Source organism: Papaver somniferum, chromosome 9 (assembly GCF_003573695.1).
Source record: "Papaver somniferum cultivar HN1 chromosome 9, ASM357369v1, whole genome shotgun sequence".
Taxonomy (NCBI): Eukaryota; Viridiplantae; Streptophyta; class Magnoliopsida; order Ranunculales; family Papaveraceae; genus Papaver; species Papaver somniferum.
In genome coordinates this window covers 161,403,955-161,425,416 of record NC_039366.1, presented here as the reverse complement: position 1 = coordinate 161,425,416, position 21,462 = coordinate 161,403,955, and the positions used below count along the sequence as shown (strand labels likewise).

Genomic DNA, 21,462 nt, shown 5'->3' with positions numbered 1-21,462 from the left:
TGACTACAGTAACAGACTAAATCATTGGCTCAGGGTTATTACTATAACTATATTACTCTCTCCCCGACTGGTCTTAGTACCTAGTCTAAATATATACACAAGCTGGTGTGTGTGAGAGACAGACAGAGAGAGAAATTGTTTCCCCCCCCTTTAGTTTCAGTTTTTATCGGTACCATCTCTCCTTGATCTGATCATCAAACCTAGACAGAAACAGAATTACCGCTGTGTACACATATATCTCACCATCAGACACGTGTATATAAAGAGGCACGTGGAAAGCATGCAGGCCAAAAACATCGAAACATGATGGGTCACGAAACACCAAATAAACCCCGAGGAGTTACTTTATCTCATCCCCAAAAGAGAAGCCAAGATCAACGGTGGAGAGAAAGTTAGCTGACACGGACTGACAGGGGCAGAAGACACTTGTCTGACACGAGCAGACCCCTCAACTACCCACATTAAACACTCCGAGCAGTGTACGTGTCGACCAACCTGTGGAACGAGCGAGGATGCCTCTGCGGGATCAAGGGGGAAACGCAGACCTCCGCGCGATGGACGCAAGGACACAAGAAGATAAGGTTCCAACGGTCTTCAGAGATGGGACCCACGTTCTAACCTTATAAATACCCAATCTCCACCAAGAGGAAAGGGGGAGGAGACATCAGGAAGGGAAGGAAAGAGAGAGAGAGAGAAATAGCAAAGGTAGGTTAATCCCTGAGAGGAGAGAAACATGTAAACCCCAAAAATCATTCAATTGTTGGTGTAACCGTGAAGAACATAGTAGAACAACAAATCCCGTGGACGTAGGCCTTAGTGCTGAACCACGTAAACCTTGGTTTTATTTACATTTCAGCACTTTACATTCATTTAGCTCCATACGTGTTTGCTTATGTGTTTTGTTTTCCTTAATACTTATACCCCATGCACAAACGCAACGCTTGGGTGGTTGGAGGAGGCCATGATAAACCCGAAGGTTTTGAGCCAATGAATCAACACCAGGGTACCATCATCATAGTCTCCTTAGATATTAAAGATTGATTGTGAGCGTTCGGACACGCACGTGGTTCGTGCGCTCACAATTTGGCGCTAGAAACAGGGACTTCGTCCCGGTAAAAGATTTATCTTGTCCTGTGATTTCATTTTAATTTGGCATATGATTGCTCTGATTTTATCAGCTCGGACCGTATAGATCATTCGTCAACTGTATTATGTTCAAAAACCCACCTTTGGTCTTCGATAAGAGTTATTGTTCTAAGCGGGTTATTGTTCTAATCCATCGGTTTTACAATTTTCGTAGTTTTTATACTAAGGATCACTTTTAATAAAACTCTAACCCGTAGTTTATAGCCTGCGGGTATTAATTCCCTCTTGAAAAATTGTATTTCGCCAACTAACCCGCTTCACGCGGATATTCCCGTTTCTGTTGTTTGAAATAACTTATGCAGAGAGAACGTGTTGTGAGTAAAGAAGGCAAGTTTACGCGAGATTTCAGTATCAACAAAAGGGCACGTGATGGAAAAGGCGCAGGAAGCAGGAAAATCCAAAGCTTTGTCAAAAGAAACGCCCAGGACAACCCCGATCATCACCCGAAGCAAGCAGAAAGGAGATAAAGCCAAAGTGACCAATCGAAGGCAAGATACTGCAGAAATCACTTCACCCATGAACGCTAATTCAGTTGCAGCGGCGGCTCTCAGAGCAGCAACGATAAAATACGGGGAGGCTGCGGTAGTTCCGAAGGCTGCGGAGGCTAGCAATACCTTCGCCATGAGTCAACTTAATCAACCAAGAGAAAGGGTGGATGAATCCCGAACATTCCAACCCGCGCACCTGCTAACCTTTGGAATGCCGCTAACAAATAATCAGAATCAAACCATACCGGCTGCTCTGGGACCGCAGAGGGGCGCTCACTCCAATTTGGAAACACCAGCAACCGAAGCTGAGCCCCTGCCACCTTTAGTACAGACCATGGAGGAGGGCGGTACCACGGCTGTAGCGGCACGCGCTGGGACTCCCAATCAGGGGTCCAACCAATCACATCGACTAATGGCTGAGCTTGAGGAACTGAGGAAGAACCAGCAGGTTTACGCAGAAGCTGTAGCTCTGTTGGCCAGAGAAAATCAAGATTTAAAGGAGCGGATTGCTTTAAGCATGAAGACCAGCCAACAACTTGATGAAGCAAGCTCCAAAGCACCAGAGCCAAACCAAGACTGTAGAGTCGTCCTACCGGCTAATGAAGACGTGACAAGGAGACGTAGCGTATCCGACCCGGATTATGACGATGGAGAGTCAGACGGTGATGAGCGGAAGAATTTAGAGCACCAACGCGCAATGGAGGAACTACGAGATGAGATGATGGCAGAGATCAGGCAATTAAAAAATAAACAAGGTGGGGGAAGGTTAGAGGAGGTCATGAGAGAAGCTAACTCCACGCCCCTAACGCATCGCTTGGCCAACACTCCTATTCCACTAAAATGCCCTGTCCCGACGTTCGAATGCTATGATGGATACAGCGACCCTGCTGCACATATTCGGTACTACAACCGTGTCTTAGCTAGATGGGGTCAGAACGACGCCGTACTCTGTAGATACTTCCCGTCAAGCTTGAAGGGATCAGCGTTATCATGGTTTGATAATCTGCCACCAAACTCCATCCACTCATATGACCAACTCGCAGAGAAATTCTTAAGAACATACATGTACAACAAGACTGTAAACACCGGGATGGATAAGCTCTTTTCACTAGCAATTGGCTACAAAGAAACCACGAGGGAATACACAAATAGATGGCATAAGATCTGCCAAGCCATAGGGAGCGTGGACCCAGTGGTAAGCATCAACTGCTATAAATGGGGCTTAGACCGAATGAGTCCCCTATTTGTTGAAATTCACGGGAGCGTGCCCAAGACAGAAGGAGATCTCCGAATAATTATCGAGAAGCACGCTCGACTTGAAGAAATTCAACGGGAAAACCCGAGGGCATATCCGCAGAGGTCTCACCGCACCAATTCAGCGGAACAAACCAATGGGGCCAAAAGGGGTTGCTCAGATGAGAGACCTCACGAAGATAGGAAGGAACGGAGGGATGAACGAACTACAGGCGACCGAAAATTCGAAGATCAAGTTTACACGAAACTCAACGCTAGCTATGCTAGTATCCTACGAGAAATCAAAGGGAGGGAAAACTTAGAGTGGCCATGGTCTAAGGGAAAGCAGCCCCTGAGATCCGAGAAGTCTAAAGATTACTGTGAGTATCACTGTTTCAACGGACACCAGACCGAAAAATGCAAGAACCTTAAAATAATGATCCAGAAATTAATTGATGCGGGAGAGCTCAAACATTACATACGAAAGGAGGTTACCGAGGACAGATCCAAACGAACCAAACCAGTCCAACTTCCGGAAGAAAACCGAACAATCAACACCATCTCGTGTTCCGAAGCCACAGGACCCTCACTCACAGCGCAGATTGGAAAAAGGTTACGGAAGCAATTCGAAGACCGCTGCGAGTTATATAAGGTCGATGGGATAGCAGTGGACGAACACGAAGAATGGATGGAATCTCATGTCATCTTCGATGCCGAGGATATCGAAGAAGATAGGGAAGACCATAATGATCCCTTGGTCCTAACATTACCAGTAGCTGGATGTAACCTCAAAAAGATCCTCATAGACGGGGGAAGCTCTGTAAATGTCCTATTCTATGATGCATTCAAACGGATGAAGCTCCAGGATGAACAGTTGATGACCTCTTATCACACCATCTACGGATTCAATGGAGCAACCACGAAGCCCTTGGGAGACATCGTGTTACAGGTCAACGCATGGCCCATGAAACTGGATACCCGATTCAGTGTGGTGGACACCCCTTCCCCCTACAACGCCATTATTGGACGACAATGGGTACACAAGCTCAAAGGAGTTGCGGCAACATACCACCAATACCTCAGATTTCCAACACCTGAGGGAATAATGGAGATCAAGGGAGATCGAATCGCTACGCGAGAATGCCAGGCCACTCAGGATCATATCAACAATGAGCAAGAAGAGCAGCGAAAAATCCGAAGAGTAAGAAATCAAGAAACCGCGAAAGAAAAAGCCGTAGACCTATTCCTTAAGGAAACTACAGGAAAAGGCTTGACGAAAGATCGTAATGACCAAGGCTCGGAAACAAGTACCTCAACAACCAGCGAAGAGCAGAAACACGCTAAATAGCAATTAAAGAGCGCCCCAGTTCTCGGAAACCCGAAGCCTGTGTTCACGCCAGTAGAACCCATAAAGGAAATCAACATAGGAACGGAAGAAGACCCGAAGATGGTCAAAATTGGGACCATCATGAACGAAGGAAGAGAACATTCCTTAACCAAATTACTTAAGGAATATGCGGATGTGTTCGCCTGGAAGTTAGGAGATATGCCGGGGATTGACCCAAAAGTAATCCAACATGAACTACGCATCAAACCGGGCACTCCCCCGTTCAGGCAGAAAATACGAAAAGTGGCTCCAGAATATCATAAGGCGGTAGAAACAGAACTTCGGAAGCTACTAGACGCAGGATTTATCAAGGAAGTCAAATACCCTACCTGGATCTCCAACATGGTCATTGTTCCTAAGAAAAATGGAGGGGTTAGAATATGCATCGACTTTACTAATCTCAACAAGGCATGTCCAAAGGACAACTATCCCCTGCCGAGCATAGATCAACTGGTTGAAGCAGTTGAAGGGTACGAAGAGCTGTCATTCATGGACGGATATTCTGGTTACAACCAAGTAGCCCTGGCAGAAGAAGATCAGCCACACACAGCGTTCTATACCCACATGGCCTTTATTGCTATACCAGAATGCCTTTCGGGCTCCGAAACGCAGGGGCAACATACCAAAGGATGGTCGATGCTATCTTCAAGCCATGGATTGGAGGAACCCTAGAAGTCTACGTGGACGATATGCTCGTCAAAAGCAAGCTGCGTAAAAATCACCACCAGGACCTGAGGAATATCTTCGAAGCAATGAGACAGCATCACATGAAAGTGAATCCGGAGAAATGTACTTTCGGTGTCACCTCGGGGAAGTTCCTCGGGTATCTAGTGACGAAAAGGGGCATCGAGGTAGACCCTGCTAAGATTCAAGCCATAGTAGAGATGCCGTCACCAAAGAATCTGAAGGAAGTTCAGAAGCTCAATGGGTCCATAGCAGCGTTGGGCAGATTTATTGCACGGTCCTCGGACAAATGCAAACATTTCTTCAATATTCTTAAAAAAGGGAGCAGGTTCGAATGGACTGCTGAATGCGAGGAAGCATTCCAAAAAATCAAAGAACATCTAGCTTCAATCCCAATCCTGCAGAAACCAGACCTTGATGAAGTTTTGGCACTGTACATAGCAGCAACAGAGGATGCAGTCAGCGCGGTATTAGTCAAGACCAATACAAAGGTAGAACAGCCTATCTACTACGTCAGCAAGACACTCAATTCCGCGGAAAGAAATTATACTAAGATTGAACAACTCATCCTCGCACTGGTATGGGCTACCCAAAAACTGAGAACCTACTTCCTAACTCACCTCGTCAGGGTACCATGCAAAGCACCGTTGGAAGCAGTCCTCAAAATCACGGGAAAAGTGGGCCGAATAGCCAAATGGAATACCCATCTGGACCAATTCAACATCATTCATGAAATTCAACATTCTCAGAAGTCCCAAGTGCTGGCAGATTTCTTAGCAGACCTCCCCCTAGACAACGACGAAGAGATTAAGGGAATACCAGAAGCCGAGGAAGAAATCAAGGATCCAATGGATATCCTCGAACCTGCGAGTCATAGACAATGGGAAGTCTTTGTCGACGGATCTAAAAATAAGGAAGGAGCAGGAATAGGTATTGTCATTATCACCCCAACTGGAGAAAGGATTATACAGGCACTTAGATTGGAGTTCAAAGAGCATACCAATAACATTGTTGAATACGAAGCTGTCGTACATGCCCTACGTATAATAATAGAGATGGGGGTAACCGATGTAAGGCTGACAAGTGATTCGCAGCTTGTCATACGACAAATTGGGCTCGAGTATAATGTGTACGATGACACTCTTTCAGCTTACATGGCCTTGGTCCAAACATTGGCATCACAAATCCCGAACATTAAGTTCCGGCACTTATGCAGAAGGGACCTCAGGCACGCGGATGCCCTGGCTTATATATCATCTATGCTGAGGGATAAAAATGCCGAAGCTATTAAAATAGCAAGGGTATACGAGCCTTCGATTGCATCTCAATTCTCCTTCGCTACCAATCAAGATGTGATGGAAGAAAATATCGAAGACCAGGTAGGAGAAGACATCCATAATGACTTTGATGAAGAAGACATCCTGTCGAGAGCAAATCAAGACGAAGACTTCAGCAACGAAGATGACTGGAGGATGACAATACAAGCCTTTCTCGAAAAAGGAAGCTTACCTGCGGATCGGAAACTAGCTAGGAAGATACTCTCCAAAGTGGGAAGATATGATCTTCGGGAGGGGGTCCTGTATAGAAAATCCTTCCTTGGACCATTACTACGCTGCTTGTCCCGGAAAGAGGGGCATCGAATTCTAAATGATATCCACTATGGTGACGCGGGGAATCATAGCGGCATGAGATCACTGGCTGACAAGGCAAAAACGCAAGGATATTACTGGCCGACCATGATACAAGATGCTGCGAGGATGTCCCGACGATGTGAAGAATGTCAGCGCTTCGCGAAAAAAATCCACGCGCCGGCAACACTGTTAAACTCTGTCGATAGCCCGTGGCCATTTGCAAAATGGGGCGTAGACATCGTCGGGCCTTTCATAGAAGGATCAGGGAAGAGACGATTTTTGATAGTAGCCACGGACTACTTCAGTAAATGGGCGGAAGCTAAGGCCTTGGCCAGGATCAGAGACGCGGATGTGTTCACTTTCATATTCCAGAACATCATTTGCAGATTTGGTATACCTGCGGAAATTGTATCTGATAACGGTAAGAAATTACAGGGAAAAAATGTAGACATGCTCTTCGACACCTTCAAAATAAGAAAGAACAAGTCCACCCCCTTATACCCTCAAAGCAACGGACAAGCGGAAGCTACCAACAAGACCCTCGCCCTTATACTCAAAAAACAATTAGACGAGCATAAGGGAAGATGGTGCGAACAACTGCACAATGTCTTATGGGCATACAGGACAACACGAAGATCCGCTACCGGGGAATCCCCGTTTCTTCTAACTTATGGAGCTGAAGCAGTCATACCTACGGAAATCCTCATGCCAACCACGAAGACCGAATCTTGGGAGAAAAACCTCACAACAGATATGATGTTAGAAAGGTTGGACGACTTGGAAGGAAGAAGGGAAGTAGCATTGCAAAAGATGGAAAATTATCAACGAAGACTAGCAAGGGAGTACAACAAAAAGGTAAAGCTACGGAATTTTGTAGAGGGACAGTATGTGTTGAGAACAATCCCACGGTATCAACAAGAAAAGAAATGGGGAAAGTTAGCACCTACATGGGGAGGACCTTTTATGATCCACGATATTGCGGGTAACGGTTCCTACTACCTTCGTAACCTAAAAGGAGAGGTCCTCCGGCATCCTTGGAATGCTAAATGGCTCAAACCATACTTCCCATAGAAGCAACGCAGATTTGAATCTGCTTGGAGTGTACCAGAAGAAGAAGGGAGCCTGACCGCTCCACATGTTTCTATCTCTGGAAGAGGGATTGCAGACCTCAACTTATCAATCAAACAAGCTTTCAAATTATCAAGTCATTGGAATCTACCTACAATATTGGGGAAAGTAGTTAATCTACAATCTCTCAGGGCTCCCCCATCAGTGTCCATAAGTGTAAGACCAGGGGGAAGGCACCCAGCAGAAAGAGATACCCAACCAATCTTAAGGCAACGGGTCGACGAAATGGGTGCGTAAATTTTTTAATCCCATATCCTAGAACGTTCCCCCGTCCCCCACCGTCTGGGAATCCTCTGGCCCAGGATTCGCCAGCGGGGTGACAGGTCTCAAGACGATCACGAAGGTACCTTCCTTCAGGATCGCACTCAAACACTTAAAAACTTTTGTTTTGATTTTTCACGAATACTTAAAATAAAAACAAAACGACATTGTAGGTATATCAAGAGAGGATTCATTTCATAAAGGGTGATTACAAGAAGTGAAAAGCCAAACCCAAGGATACACAATCAAAAAATATTCCTTTTACAGGATCATCAGCAAAAAATATCCTTTACATGATTACAAAAAGTATAATGATGCCGCGGATCCTACAAAACGCTGCGATCTTTAAGTGGCGGCCCCATCGGCAGGATTATTCCGAAGACTTGATGGGACGCTCCCACCAGAAGAAGGGCCCGAGGAGCTTGGCAAGGCAGAAGGAACGGGACGACGAGGATAGTTCTTCACGAGACCATGTTCATTCCTTAGGCCAAGTTCTATCCTCTCCAGCATCTTGTTCGTCTCCTCAGCCAATTGACAACGAGCCCTGTGTTTAATAACTGTTGTCCGCTGTTGGGCTTGGGATAATAACGAAGATAGCCGATTCACCTCTCCAGAAGCAGCACCAACGTCCTCCTCGCGGGTTGCTGCTAAATTCTTGAAGTGATTGGTCTGCTCTTCCTGCTGCGCTAAGGACGATTGAGCCTTTTCAAGTTTTTCATTTGTAACGCGAAGGCGTCCCTCGAGCTCTGAAAAAGACAACACCACGGAGTTAGCGTAGAAAAAAGACAAGGTCACACTCGATGAAATGGGATTATACCTTCGACACAAGCCGAAGCCTCTTCATACTCATTAACAACCGCATCTCGCGCTTCATCAAGATGATCATATTCCGCGGATAATTTCTTATAGTCTAGTTGAAGGTTGGTGAGAGTAAATTGACAGGCATCTAATTCTACCTGCTTCATCGAGTCCACATGACGAAGGTGGTCGACCTCTTTATTTATCTCTGAGACCCCTTTGCTGAGTCTGTACATGCACACTTCGAGATTCCTCTCAGACTCAGCATGACGAGCTACGTCGGAACGAGACGCGAAAAGAGCATTATTGAGAGCGTAGACTTCAGCACGAGCGTCATCTCGTTCCCTGACAAGACAGAGCATATTATCCTGGACCCCTGAAAGAGGAATGGATCGAGCCGTCTGTAATTCTTCTTCCAACCGCTGAATCCTAGATTCCAACAAGGAAGTGCGCTCACGGGCTTCTCGCAGACTATCACGGGTCCACAGCAGTGTGCCATTAAATAAAGCACGATCATGGTTGTACAGATTTTGCATGTCTACCATCTGAACATGCCGCGCGCGCCATACCTCAGCCCGAGCATCCCATTTCTTAGCTTCACTCTTAATTTTCTCAACCAAATCTCTAATACGAGATTTTTGCCGAACTCTTTCGTTTCGAAGCCATATCAGCTCGGGGACGCCACCCACTGGAGATAGGGTGGGGAGACTCAGACAGAACAACTAAGAGATAAAAGAATGACGACATACGGCGAGGGAAAAGAACCAAACCTGTAAAAGCGGAAACTTGGCTACGAGTTTGCTCTAACTCCGCGCGCACTGCAACAAGTTCTGACCGAAGATCAGCCTCTGCTTCACCCAGCTTTTCTTTTTCCTTAAGGCTTTTCTTCAGCTCTTCAATTTCCACCTCAGCCGCAGATAATTCCTTTTCTCGATGACGAAGCTTAGCCTCGAGCTTTAGAGATTTCGCTTTGAAGAACTGATACAGCACGTGGTTACAATGCTCGCTCCTCATCATCTACACATCAAGATAGCAACATTATTTCACCGAAGCGTCTGATCGTCACGTAGAAGTGTGTACGAAAATTTACCTCAAGCACACGCTGCTGCGGAAAGCCATATTGATACCCGTCGGCGATGGCCATCATATCGGCAACGGAAGTAGGAGGCTCCGGCACGAGGGTAGCTTCGGGAACAGTCAACATTTTTCCCCAGGCTTCGGACACCTGCGCCTTTGAAGAAATCTCCATCATGCGACGGGTATACGCGGTGGATTCCTTTTCCCCAGCGACCACAGGAGCGGGATGAGAGACAAACAGAAGATTCTTTTCCTTAAACCAATCCATGATGGCGTCCTCGCCTTCAAACGTCGGCGACTGGGGAAGACTATCGGCGGGCGCGTCAACGACAGATTTTCCCTTCTCTGACTCGACCCTCTCAGCATGCTCCTCCGCGCCTACATGCACAGCAGGCTCCTCCGCACCAACATCTTCTACAGTAGCATCCCCATTACCATCACCACCAAGAACATCCCAATCATCATTGGGGGAAAGTAAAGAGAAGTCCTCGGGAAAATCGAGGGCTTCGTCAAAAAACTCCCCCGTGGAATACATCCGATCAAAAGAAAATTCTTGAGAAGTGGGAAGGGTATCCGCGACATCACCAGCAGGGACGGAAACATCCCCAATGACAACATCATCAGCCATCACAACTTTGTTCCTTCCTTCATCACCAGCGTGACCAGCGAAGACCTCTTCTCCGACATTGATAGGGGACGTACCAGTACGTTCCTCCCCATCTGTAATCTCGTCCTCAGCAAACTCTTCGTTCACTGGACTAGTAACTTCTTCTTGGGCCTCAACCTCGCCCATCACCGTAGTAGAAGATTGCTTCGGCCTAATCTTTTTCTTCTTCAATACCTGAAACCAACACCACAAAAAGAATTATTTTTCCCGTCTGATGGAAGTTCTACAAAAGAAGCGCAGCTAGAATCTGCATACCTGAGCAGCTGAGATATTCTTCGGTGGGAGTATAGCACCGGAACCATCCTCCTCGTCTCCCTCTATGACGTCCAGGGCATAAGGAAAATTCATGCCCGCAAAGTTCAGACGCCAGGGGCAGAAATCTCCATAGCGAACAGGAGGAGATTCGCGCGGCTTACTATTCTCGGTAGGCCGCCAACCGCGGGGACCGGGAATCCAACCGTAAGCCCACGGACCAACTATCTCGATAACGGTGGCGTGCCACTCGTAATCATGATCGCGCTTGATCCTCTCTCGCGCGGGGAAGAGTTTCCGACGACTGGACGCCTCCGTGCCAGGAACATACTTCATCTTGGCATCGCTGACCTCATTTAACAGACGAATCTCGCCTCGAGGAGCAGGGAGATTCCGAAGGCTGACACTCCACGGCTTGCGATTCCTACTATTGACGTAATCCCCAAAGGAGTTATTGAAATTCTCAGGCGTATACCATTCCTTCTCCATGGGATTGGGAACGTAACAAGTCATCGACGTTTCCCCCTTACTCCGCAGATAGCATTCCTTCAGGGCGCGGAGATAATTCCCCGATAGTTGGGATACGGAACGGCTATGAGTATTGGTGGAAGAACCCTCACGACTAGCCAGCACGTCGTAGTAGAAGGAATCACCGGATTTGTACAACGGCAGCATCAGACCAGCCTCGAATGCCCCAACCGTCGTTAACAAATGAAACTCATCGAATTCGTACTTGGAGATAAGCTCATACGTAATATCATCCTCAGGGGCATAGAAACGAACCCCGAAGGCTTGAAGCTCATGCTTTTCCTTGAATATTTCAAGATCGATGTGCTTAAAAGTTACTTTTTTCCTGCTAACAGAGACACTGCGTATCAAGGGAGCAGCCTCATCCTCCTCGGCAGGGCCGGATGTAAAAGACGTGCCCAAATATCTAGGAGAAGTTATTAGGAGTGAGAAGAATATGCGACGGTAGTTTTTCTTCAAGGCACCCATTAGTCATTCAAGCCCGAAGAAAAGGGGCAAATTGTGTACACATATATCTCACCATCAGACACGTGTATATAAAGAGGCACGTGGAAAGCATGCAGGCCAAAAACATCGAAACATGATGGGTCACGAAACACCAAATAAACCCCAAGGAGTTACTTTATCTCATCCCCAAAAGAGAAGCCAAGATCAACGGTGGAGAGAAAGTTAGCTGACACGGACTGACAGGGGCAGAAGACACTTGTCTGACACAGCAGACCCCTCAACTACCACATTAAACACCTGAGCAGTGTATACGTGTCGACCAACCTGTGGAACGAGCGAGGATGCCTCTGCGGGATCAAGGGGAAACGCAGACCTCCGCGCGATGGACGCAAGGACACAAGAAGATAAGGTTCCAACGGTCTTCAGAGATGGGACCCACGTTCTAACCTTATAAATACCCAATCTCCACCAAGAGGAAAGGGGGAGGAGACATCAGGAAGGGAAGGAAAGAGAGAGAGAGAGAAATAGCAAAGGTAGGTTAATCCCTGAGAGGAGAGAAACATGTAAACCCCAAAAATCATTCAATTGTTGGTGTAACCGTGAAGAACATAGTAGAACAACAAATCCCTTGGACGTAGGCCTTAGTGCTGAACCACGTAAACCTTGGTTTTATTTACATTTCAGCACTTTACATTCATTTAGCTCCATACGTGTTTGCTTATGTGTTTTGTTTTCCTTAATACTTATACCCCATGCACAAACGCAACGCCTGGGTGGTTGGAGGAGGCCATGATAAACCCGAAGGTTTTGAGCCAATGAATCAACACCAGGGTACCATCATCATAGTCTCCTTAGATATTAAAGATTGATTGTGAGCGTTCGGACACGCACGTGGTTCGTGCGCTCACAACCGCCAAATAAACCCTAATCTAGTTATCTCGTTGGTAGTTATTAGTTATACAATTCTTCGCGAATCTACTCCCAACTCTTCTTAGCTCCTTTTTTCGATCTCTGGTCAAGGTTTTCAGATTTGTCTTCGATTCCGAAATTAACAACCCTTACTCTATTCTGGTTAGTTTCTTGTAGCTCCGTTTATCTTTTCTAGGGTTTTTCTTTGCATTCTTGTCCGTTTTTCTGATTTACCGAATTTGATTGGGGAATTCGATTTTGTTTTCTAGGGTTTGCGATTTCTGAATGTTATGGAATTATAAATTAGAGGTTTTTATTTCGTAGTTTCTTTTCTTTACTATGTTGGTGATATCTGTATCGAATTTGACTAGCTGATGCGGGGTAGTTATGTTCCAAGTTGATGAGTATCATCGTGATGAACAATTCACAGTTGTTTTTGTTTTCGGGTTTTACTAATTATGAATTGGTTTGTCAATTCTCATGGTTTCTCGCTTCAATACTTTATAGTTGAGGGTACAGATTCATGGTTGTTCTAGTTTTACTATCATGATTCTTTCACTACATAATAGCATATTCATGATTGTTCTTACTAGTACAATCAGTATCATGACTCTTTTCAGCACATAATAGCATATTCATGATTGTTTTAGTTACACTATCATGATTCTTTCACTATATAGTAGCACATGTAAGCTGTTTTGCTTGATTATGGTTGGCATATGCTCAAATTGGCACTATAATAGCTACTGATTCATGGTTGTTAGATGATTTATTTGTGTATTCTTGGTAACTTTTGATTTTGACAAGAATGAAGAGTCACTGTTTTGTTTATTTCATTTAAAGGTCAGATGCCCCACTGGTTTTTGTGACTTCAATCTCAATGGACCCCGAAAGCAAGAAGTTTGGGAAAGGTAATACTTTTAGGATATTTACAGCTTTTGGTATTGTTCCTTGCAGTTGATTATTTAAAGTTCTTGATGTGGAGATTGCTGTTTTGTTATGTTTGGATTTTTCTGTTCTTTATTGGGTACCATGATTACCTAGATACAGTATCCTTGATATGGGTTATATGCTGGTTTTTTATGCTGTCTGCATACTTGATTTCTCTTGCTGGTTGGCATTACTCTTGATTTCTCTTGCTGGTTGGCATTACTCTTCTTTCAGTTTTGCAATTTGCTGTTTCAGATATTCGGCTTAACTAAGAACCCCCTTATTTGAGCCATCAGGACCCAGGGAACTTACTGGTGCTGTGGATCTTATTACCCACTTCAATTTGTCGACACACCATGACTTCTTCTGCAAGAGACCACTTCCTTTATCAATCGCGGATACGCACTATCTTCACCATGTGGCGGACAACCAAATAAGGAAAGGAGAAGGAATGGAATTGTCTCAGCTCATGGAGAATGGATCAAATGTGAGAGATAGACCTGTAAAGATACGGCCTTTTGAAATGGAAACCCTCATTGAGGCGTTTCGCTTCAGCGAATCAGGCCCCATTGATCTACCTTCTGTAAGAATCTAATTTTCCTTGTGTTTACTTTTTACAAGTGTCATTACTCTGTATGATTTCAGTATCTATTTCCAGTCTTCTCGCATCGCTTAGTTTGTCTTCCTGTTGTTGTCTATATATTATGCATATTGCTGATGATGGTCTAAACTGTTGATTCTTTTTTGTTGGTTTTGTATAGGCAGAGAAGGGAACCCCTACTATTGCAGGGAAGTCCAAAAGTGAGTCCAAGGATAAGGACAAGAAGCACAAGAAGCACAAGGATAAAGATAAGGAGAAGAGTAAGGAGCATAAAAAGCACAAACATCGTCACAAGGACCGGAGTAAAGATAAAGATTCAGAGAAGAAAAAGGACAGAAGTGGGCACCACGATTCTAATGCCGAACACTCGAAGAAGCACCATGACAAGGTTTGTTCAAATTTATGTCTTAAAGAGTCTTCATGTCTATTTCAGATCCTGCTTTTGTTTCAACATGTGTAGTTCATGTCTTACCCTAAATATTTTGTTTTCAGAAGAGAAAGCATGAAGGGAGTGAAGATTTCACTGAAATACAAAAACACAAGAAAAGTAAGGTAAAAAAAATCAATAATACAATACTGCTAAGTTAGTCCATTCAGATATTTCTTTTTATGTCTTTCTAAACCCTGGTCGCATTTCTTTATCACACCCTTTGATTCTTCGGTGAATTGTTTCAGCATAGGAGCTCAAAGATTGATGAGGTGGGTGCAATAAAAGTTGCAGTATAACAACTAATCGTTTTGGTCTTACACAAATTTTGTCATCATAATTGGTCTTACTGTTGTAACAGCAGAATTTGTTCGTTACACAGTCAGCATTCTTTAGGTATGCTCATTTTATGTTCTTTTCCTCGATTCTCATTTTCACATTTGTGCAGGCATTATATCTGTTGAGTCTGGTTTTAAGAGAACGATGTATTTTCTGTATTTTGGTGGCAAAACTCATTCTTGACCCCCTTTTGTTCTTGTTCATTTCTGCAGAGTATGATATAGATCTCTCCACAAAACTTACAGTTGTAAATGGGTTCAGATGATATTAGTCGGCTGTAGATAGGTTTTAGCTTGTTGTTTTTTCTTTGTCAAATCTATTGTTTCTCTTTGTTCAGTTATGTAAATTGTTTAATTTGATATGTGATGGTTTGGCAGTAATGTTTACTTCAGTAGCATTCAAGTTGTACGTCATAGCTAAATTTTGTGTGTTCCATTCTGTTCTCATTGGAATTTCAGCTTAATAATCATCAGACTTTATGCTTAAACATTTAATTACCCATAAGTTGAAAACATTCTTCACCCTAGGTGAAAACATATTCTACAAGTTAAAACCACCATATACAAAACAATCGGTTAACACTATTCATCATTTAAGTTCTTATTTAGGTTCAAGATCAACATGACTATACCAATCGACACAACTAGTACTTTGAATTGAGCATCACCTATAAGGGCAGTGTAACGGCAGCATAACGACATACAACACTATAAAGGAAATAAATCAAAGGGAAACAAAAATATCACTAATTTTAACAGGTTCAATGATTTAGTTTCTGCTTCTATTTCCTCTTGCTTGGATATGCTTCTATTTCCTCTTGCTTCGATATGGAGAGAATCAAAAACTTTCCAGATTATGCAAAAGGTTAGACGAGATTTTAGTCAGCAACCACGTGCCATCCAACCAGTCAATTATTAGTTGGATGACACATCGATGAGTGTGCTATATGACAACTAAAATGCTTAACTGGTGATATAGAGAGCCGTGCACTAATACTTTAATAATTATCATTGAGCTGCATCTTACCCTTGATACTGGGAGCTTTAACTTTACAATGCTCAACATTACCCTTAAATTAGATGCTCAATTATTTATATTCAAGGTTGTGAAATCGTGAATCGCGGATCGAATCGTTTTTCAAGTTTGAGAATCGAATCGTATGTTAAAGCGTGAATCGAAGATTCAAGGTTGATTATTAAATCGTATATCTTCTTGTAAATGATATTGAATTATGTCGAGTATTCAACGAATATCAAAATTTTTTGCCTAGTTTTTATCTTTGTTCTTATATACACTAATAAAATCCATTAATATTTAACAAATATCAATGCGGAACAGTAGTTGGAGGCTCTTGCGATTCAAATCGATCTTGAAATAAATGAATCGAATCGTGCGATTCAAATCGTGAATCGCACGATTTTAAAAACCATGCTTATATCACCCTTTATATCTCAAAACAAAATCTTTATACAATCATTTATATCAAACACCCTTTATATCTCAAACCAAAATCTTTATACACTCATTTATATCTAACACGATTTTAAAAACCATGCTTATATCACCCTTTATATCTCAAATCAAAATCTTTATACAATCATTTATATCAAAAGTGAGATCTTTATGTCTTTTGTATAATTTCTAATTAGCTTAATATGAGAATCCTTAATGGCCTCGAAAGAGATCTCTTAGGTCTCATTATGAAGCTCCTAAATGACTTCGAAAGAGATCCCTTATGCCTCAACATTGTCTCCAAAAAGATTGTTTGTTCTCAATATTAGATATCTACGAAGAGACGTTCTATGTTTCAAAATCATACGTGTTTCCATAAAGACCTTTATTGATCTCTTACGAGATCGTCCATGTCTCAACATGAGTCGTCTTTATAATTTCCAAGAGATTTTCTATGCTCATTATGAGACATGTCTCGAAAGAGTGTTAATGTGTTGATCTCTAACTGATTTTTTGTTTTTTATAAAACAAATATGAACAAGAATAATTACTCATTTTAGATGATAAAAAAAAGAAAGAAACCGATATCTCTTTTTCTAGACTCTAACACAATATAATGTCGTTTGTACTTTATCGATACACATGATATCATTTAAATAATATGTGAATAATCAAACCATACACAAATAAAACATTAGAACAGATTCAATACCATCACAGGTTCACCTTTGGGTAAACCATGATACACACGAATCTTTGTTGCCAAGTTTAAAACTCTATGTCTGGCTCAAAGTAAATATCACAAGTATTAAACCTTTGGGTTTAATAGTTATTCAACAAAGTATGAGATATGATTCATTTCAAATACTAATACGAATCACCTTTAGGTTAATTCATGCTTAAACTATCTGAAATGAATCACCACCAAACCAAACCACAACAATCTCATAATTAATTAACACATTTTTATCACTTTCATAACACTTCGTCGAGTAATCAAAGATACAAATTATCTGCAAATACAACTTTCGAAATCTAAAATCAAATGATATAGTTAAAATGAACTATACAATGAAGTCCTAATATGCACCTTAAAGAAACACATACCTTGAATTTTATTCCTAATTTCTGGAATCCAATTGCTAAATCTGTACGTTTTGTAGCTTTAGTATAGTCTCAAAAACTCTTTTAGATTAGAGGTATCATTAATACCTGGAAAATCATTTCTAGCTTTTACTTCAAAAGGAAGAAGACGTGGAATGTCTGCTAAAAGGGGCGTACAGTAGACCTCTACAAACAAGATATAAATTGCTAGGCGGGTTAAGTGGTCATTGTTAATGATAGGTTTGGATAAGTGACATACACCGATGAAAAGAATTACAAGAGCCTTCACGACCTTGCCAGAAGTATGCAAACTCATGGAGAGACTGTCCTCACCATGGCACTTGATATACCAATCTGAATGGTTATTTCTACTAGTGTATTAGCACCACCATGCATTTCTGCTCCTTTCCCATCAAGCTTGTCATCATACATTTATTTCTCTCCAACCTTAACATTAAAAAGTGGGAAATCTTTTCCCAAATAAGGATTGTAAGGGCTTCGTTAACCACTAACCTATCAATATAAGTTGGATATAACAAAACGTTTATCGGTTGCTACAATAACACATGCACCACCATTATACTAAATATCAAACTGAGCGACAACTACAATATCGGCAAAACAAAGCTGCAGAAACCCTACTATTTATGCAGCTTAAAAACCTTTATCAAGGATGAAAATAAATTCATCATTTAGAGCATATCTCGTTTGAACCCACCAAGCGTTGGTATGTTTTTATGGGTGAAAACTATTTCTGCGGTTTTTGGTAAATTTGGGTGTTTGTGGATGAGAAACGAATCTAAACCCTAAACAAATGCACTGCACGGGAGTGTTTTCTGATTCGAGAGATCAATCTGTACAATTCTTTCCTAAACCAAGAAATGGTCGTTCCAGACTTGTTTCGGTCACAAAGTGAAGGAGATGGGGTTGATCTTAGGGAGGGAAGCGAAAAAGGTGTTGAGAGTGTGAAGGTGTTGGCTGTTTATGGCTTGTATCAGAATATCGAACTGGCTTGCAATAATGTAAGCAATCAGCTCTGGGTGTTTGAATACGTTGTATCAACACTTGATTTATGTCTCTTCTGGAAATAGGGAGGAGAACCTATTTATACAAGTCATTGAGCCTAACCCTCGTCTCTCGTGGGAAGTGGAGAAAGTGAAGTGATGGAGCAGTGGAGTCGTGTTAGTGTCTCACGATCAGTCTTGTCCCACTTCTCCCATCATCACTAACCGTCCATGTCTTCCTGACACGTTCTTGTGTTGGCATGTTGCACGCTGCATGCTGTAAACCTCCATACCAATACCCCAGTAAGTATCCCCCAGTTTGTGACATGCTTGATGTCTCGATTGTATGGATCGTGGGACCCACAGAAGGTAGCATACGGTGCTAGGTTAAATAACTAAGTTATTTGGGAAATCCATATTTATGAAATATCGTGTACATTTGATGTATGTAATGCATCGCAAATAATCAACATGCATGAAGCATTGTCGTTTCGAAGCCTGTCCGGATAAGTCGCGGACTAAGCATCTTAGAATAGGATCATGTCCAACCATCTTCGAGTGATCGTTTGGAGGATGCGCAGGCAATCCCTCCCTTGGATGATCACTCCATGTGGTAGGGTGACGGATGGTGATCACCACGACACCTTATTGGCCACTTAACTCCTAGCTTGGGCTGTCCGACCAAGCTGGTAGAGTTGGACGGACGAGATGATCTATTGCGCTCATCTGCGACCGTTGTTAGTGTCTTAGGGTTTTGAAGAAGTGCGCAAGCATCACTCTTCAGCTTGGTCGAAACCAAGCATGGGAGGCGTTTTTGGCAGGACCGACCGGGCATGCCTGTAGACGGCTTGCCGGTGTACACGTTCGTACCTCACTGTCTCATGAAGGTGTGATCTAAGCACTCAATTTGACCGACAAAGTTGAGTGGTTGAGATCGGTTTGCGGCAGAAATCCATTGCCGCAAAGGAATTGGAGACCACGCAACATGCCTAGTTTGGGCGCACGAATCGAGGCATTCGGCCATGATTGGCCTTGGCCGATCGGTCATGCGTGTAGATGGGCCCACGGTGATCATGTTGAACTAAAATAGCTTTATCTTCTGCAAGATGTCAGCATATTAAATTTGGCTTTTACAATTTTAGCCCTGAACTAAAATCCACCATCAACATTAAGTCCCCTTACTAGCACATAATGGTTGCATTATTGTGAGGTAGGCATGAGATGGTGATGTATACAACATAAAAAGAACAGACAAAGGAAGTTTACCTGGAGGGACTCTGGCCGGCCGTGTTGGCAATCGTCCGTGTGAGTACGCCAGGTGTGACCACGACCTTGGTGGGACCGGTTTCCTCCTTCGGGTATTTGAGCCAAGAAGGGAATAAAATTTTTATGCTCCTCTTCCCATAGAAAACCGTGCATGTAACCATGGACGAATGTGGACCCCACCATGTATATGCTTCGACCAAACGTCACCCTGTTGCACCTGTTTGATAGGCATGTGGGCCCTCCCACTTCGCTCAACCGTGGGACTCATCATGCTCCTGCTTGATCGAACGTGGGCTTGCTGTGCCTGCTTCGGTTAAACGTGGGTCCACTGCGTTCCTGCTTAGGTCGAACGTGGGACCCGATATGAGCATGCTTGCTTCGATCATGGGCAGCTGTGCATGCTTCGATCAAACACGGGTCCACCGTGTACATGTTTCAAACGTCGGCTCTGTCTTGTGCCTGCTTTGCCTGTACGGTTGATGTACTTTCTCGAGTGTCATCCTTGGTACTTCGACCAAACACCGACCCTACTATCTTGACCAAACACCGGCCTTGCTGCCTGCTTCACTCGAACGTGGGACCCACCGCGTGCTTGCTTTGCTCAAAAATGAACCTTATGTGCTCAAATGTGAATGTGGGTCCTGCAAAGAGCGTTAAAGCAACTTCTGGAGCGAGCAGGTCCCGGAGAGCGTTGAAGCAGCTTCTAGAGCGAGCAGGTCCCGGAGAGCGTTGAAGCAGCTTCTGGAGCGAGCAGGTCCCGGAGAGCGTTGAAGCAGCTTCTGGAGCGAGGGAGCGTTGAAGCGGCTTCTGCTGGAGAGAGTGTTGAAGCGACCTCTTCTTCAGTCTGGTTTCCCCTTGCGAATTACATGCTTCTTGATTGACCATCTCTCTTGTGTTGAAGAAGTTCTTGAATGACGGCGAAGGAATTTCATGCTGAGCCTCAGTCCCCAAGCGTGGTCTAGTGGCTCCATCTTGTATGCCCGATGGGTCTTTTGTACGTACTGGTCGTTGATATGGTGAATCTCTTGACATGGAGGATCTGTATGTACCTCTTAAGTCCCAGGTGCAATCTCCTTTGGTAACGCAACTACTTCTTCCACGGGAGACAAATTCTGAAAGCGTCTCTTATTGGTGTAGTTACCATCGATCCAGATATGGAATATCTTGGACGTTGTTTCATCATTGTGGCAGTCGTGCATGTGGTATTAGAGTTGAAGTTGGCGATTTTGGACGCGCAGGATGTTGTATCTCGGTGGCTTTCCTCTTACTGCTTCAGCGAAACTTCTTACGGAAGGCTGAAGGTTGTATTGCATGTTGGCGAGATGTATGTTGAGTAACGAACATCATGAGGCTCTTAATTACTGGCAAACCTGGCTCTTTCTAGCAGGGCAGATGATGTTGTAGATGAGCGTTCAACAGCTTCACGAAGTCAGAGGATGACCAAAAGTGCAGATTCTCCAACATAGCACGATAGACCTGCACCATCGTCTGATAGAGTGATTCGCCCGGATCTTTCTCGACATGACGCGCGGACATCGTTATCTTCTTGAGGCTGCTCCCTTGAGGTATCGGCTCCAGTGGAAGATTGTCGTCATAGAGCGTTGATACGTTTCACCGGCATTCTTCAAACCAAATGGCATTACAGTATAATAAAAAATTCCGATAGGAGTTCGAAAAGATGTCTTACTTGCGTCATGCTCGTA

General features: G+C 43.6%; 1 protein-coding gene across 3 annotated transcripts; it reads left to right on the top strand.

Moving 5' to 3' along the window:
* The first annotated feature begins 12,634 nt into the window (after positions 1–12,634).
* LOC113308246 (mediator of RNA polymerase II transcription subunit 19a-like) lies at positions 12,635–15,354 on the top strand. Of its 3 annotated transcripts, none has more exons than XM_026556724.1 (7): positions 12,635–12,798; positions 13,480–13,547; positions 13,863–14,149; positions 14,328–14,555; positions 14,660–14,714; positions 14,843–14,990; positions 15,146–15,354. In XM_026556724.1, the coding sequence occupies exons 2-6, from the start codon at positions 13,517–13,519 to the stop codon at positions 14,845–14,847; spliced, it is 606 nt and encodes a 201-aa protein (XP_026412509.1). In that variant the 5' UTR covers positions 12,635–12,798; positions 13,480–13,516; the 3' UTR covers positions 14,848–14,990; positions 15,146–15,354. The 3 variants fall into 3 exon arrangements, with proteins under 3 accessions (XP_026412509.1, XP_026412508.1, XP_026412507.1); XM_026556723.1 differs by having other exon boundaries at positions 12,636–12,798; positions 13,485–13,547; positions 14,660–14,719; positions 15,146–15,313; XM_026556722.1 differs by having other exon boundaries at positions 12,637–12,798; positions 14,660–14,719; positions 15,146–15,313.
* The last annotated feature ends 6,108 nt before the right edge of the window (positions 15,355–21,462 follow it).

What these genes read in the sequence shown, in the direction of transcription:
- LOC113308246 (XM_026556723.1), top strand. Translation starts at nt 13,517, where the DNA reads ATGGACCCCGAAAGCAAGAAGTTTGGGAAAG. An exon ending in AAGCAAGAAGTTTGGGAAAG is followed by an intron (nt 13,548 to 13,862) that starts GTAATACTTTTA and finishes TTGAGCCATCAG; the next exon opens with GACCCAGGGAACTTACTGGT. An exon ending in CGAAGAAGCACCATGACAAG is followed by an intron (nt 14,556 to 14,659) that starts GTTTGTTCAAAT and finishes TTTTGTTTTCAG; the next exon opens with AAGAGAAAGCATGAAGGGAG.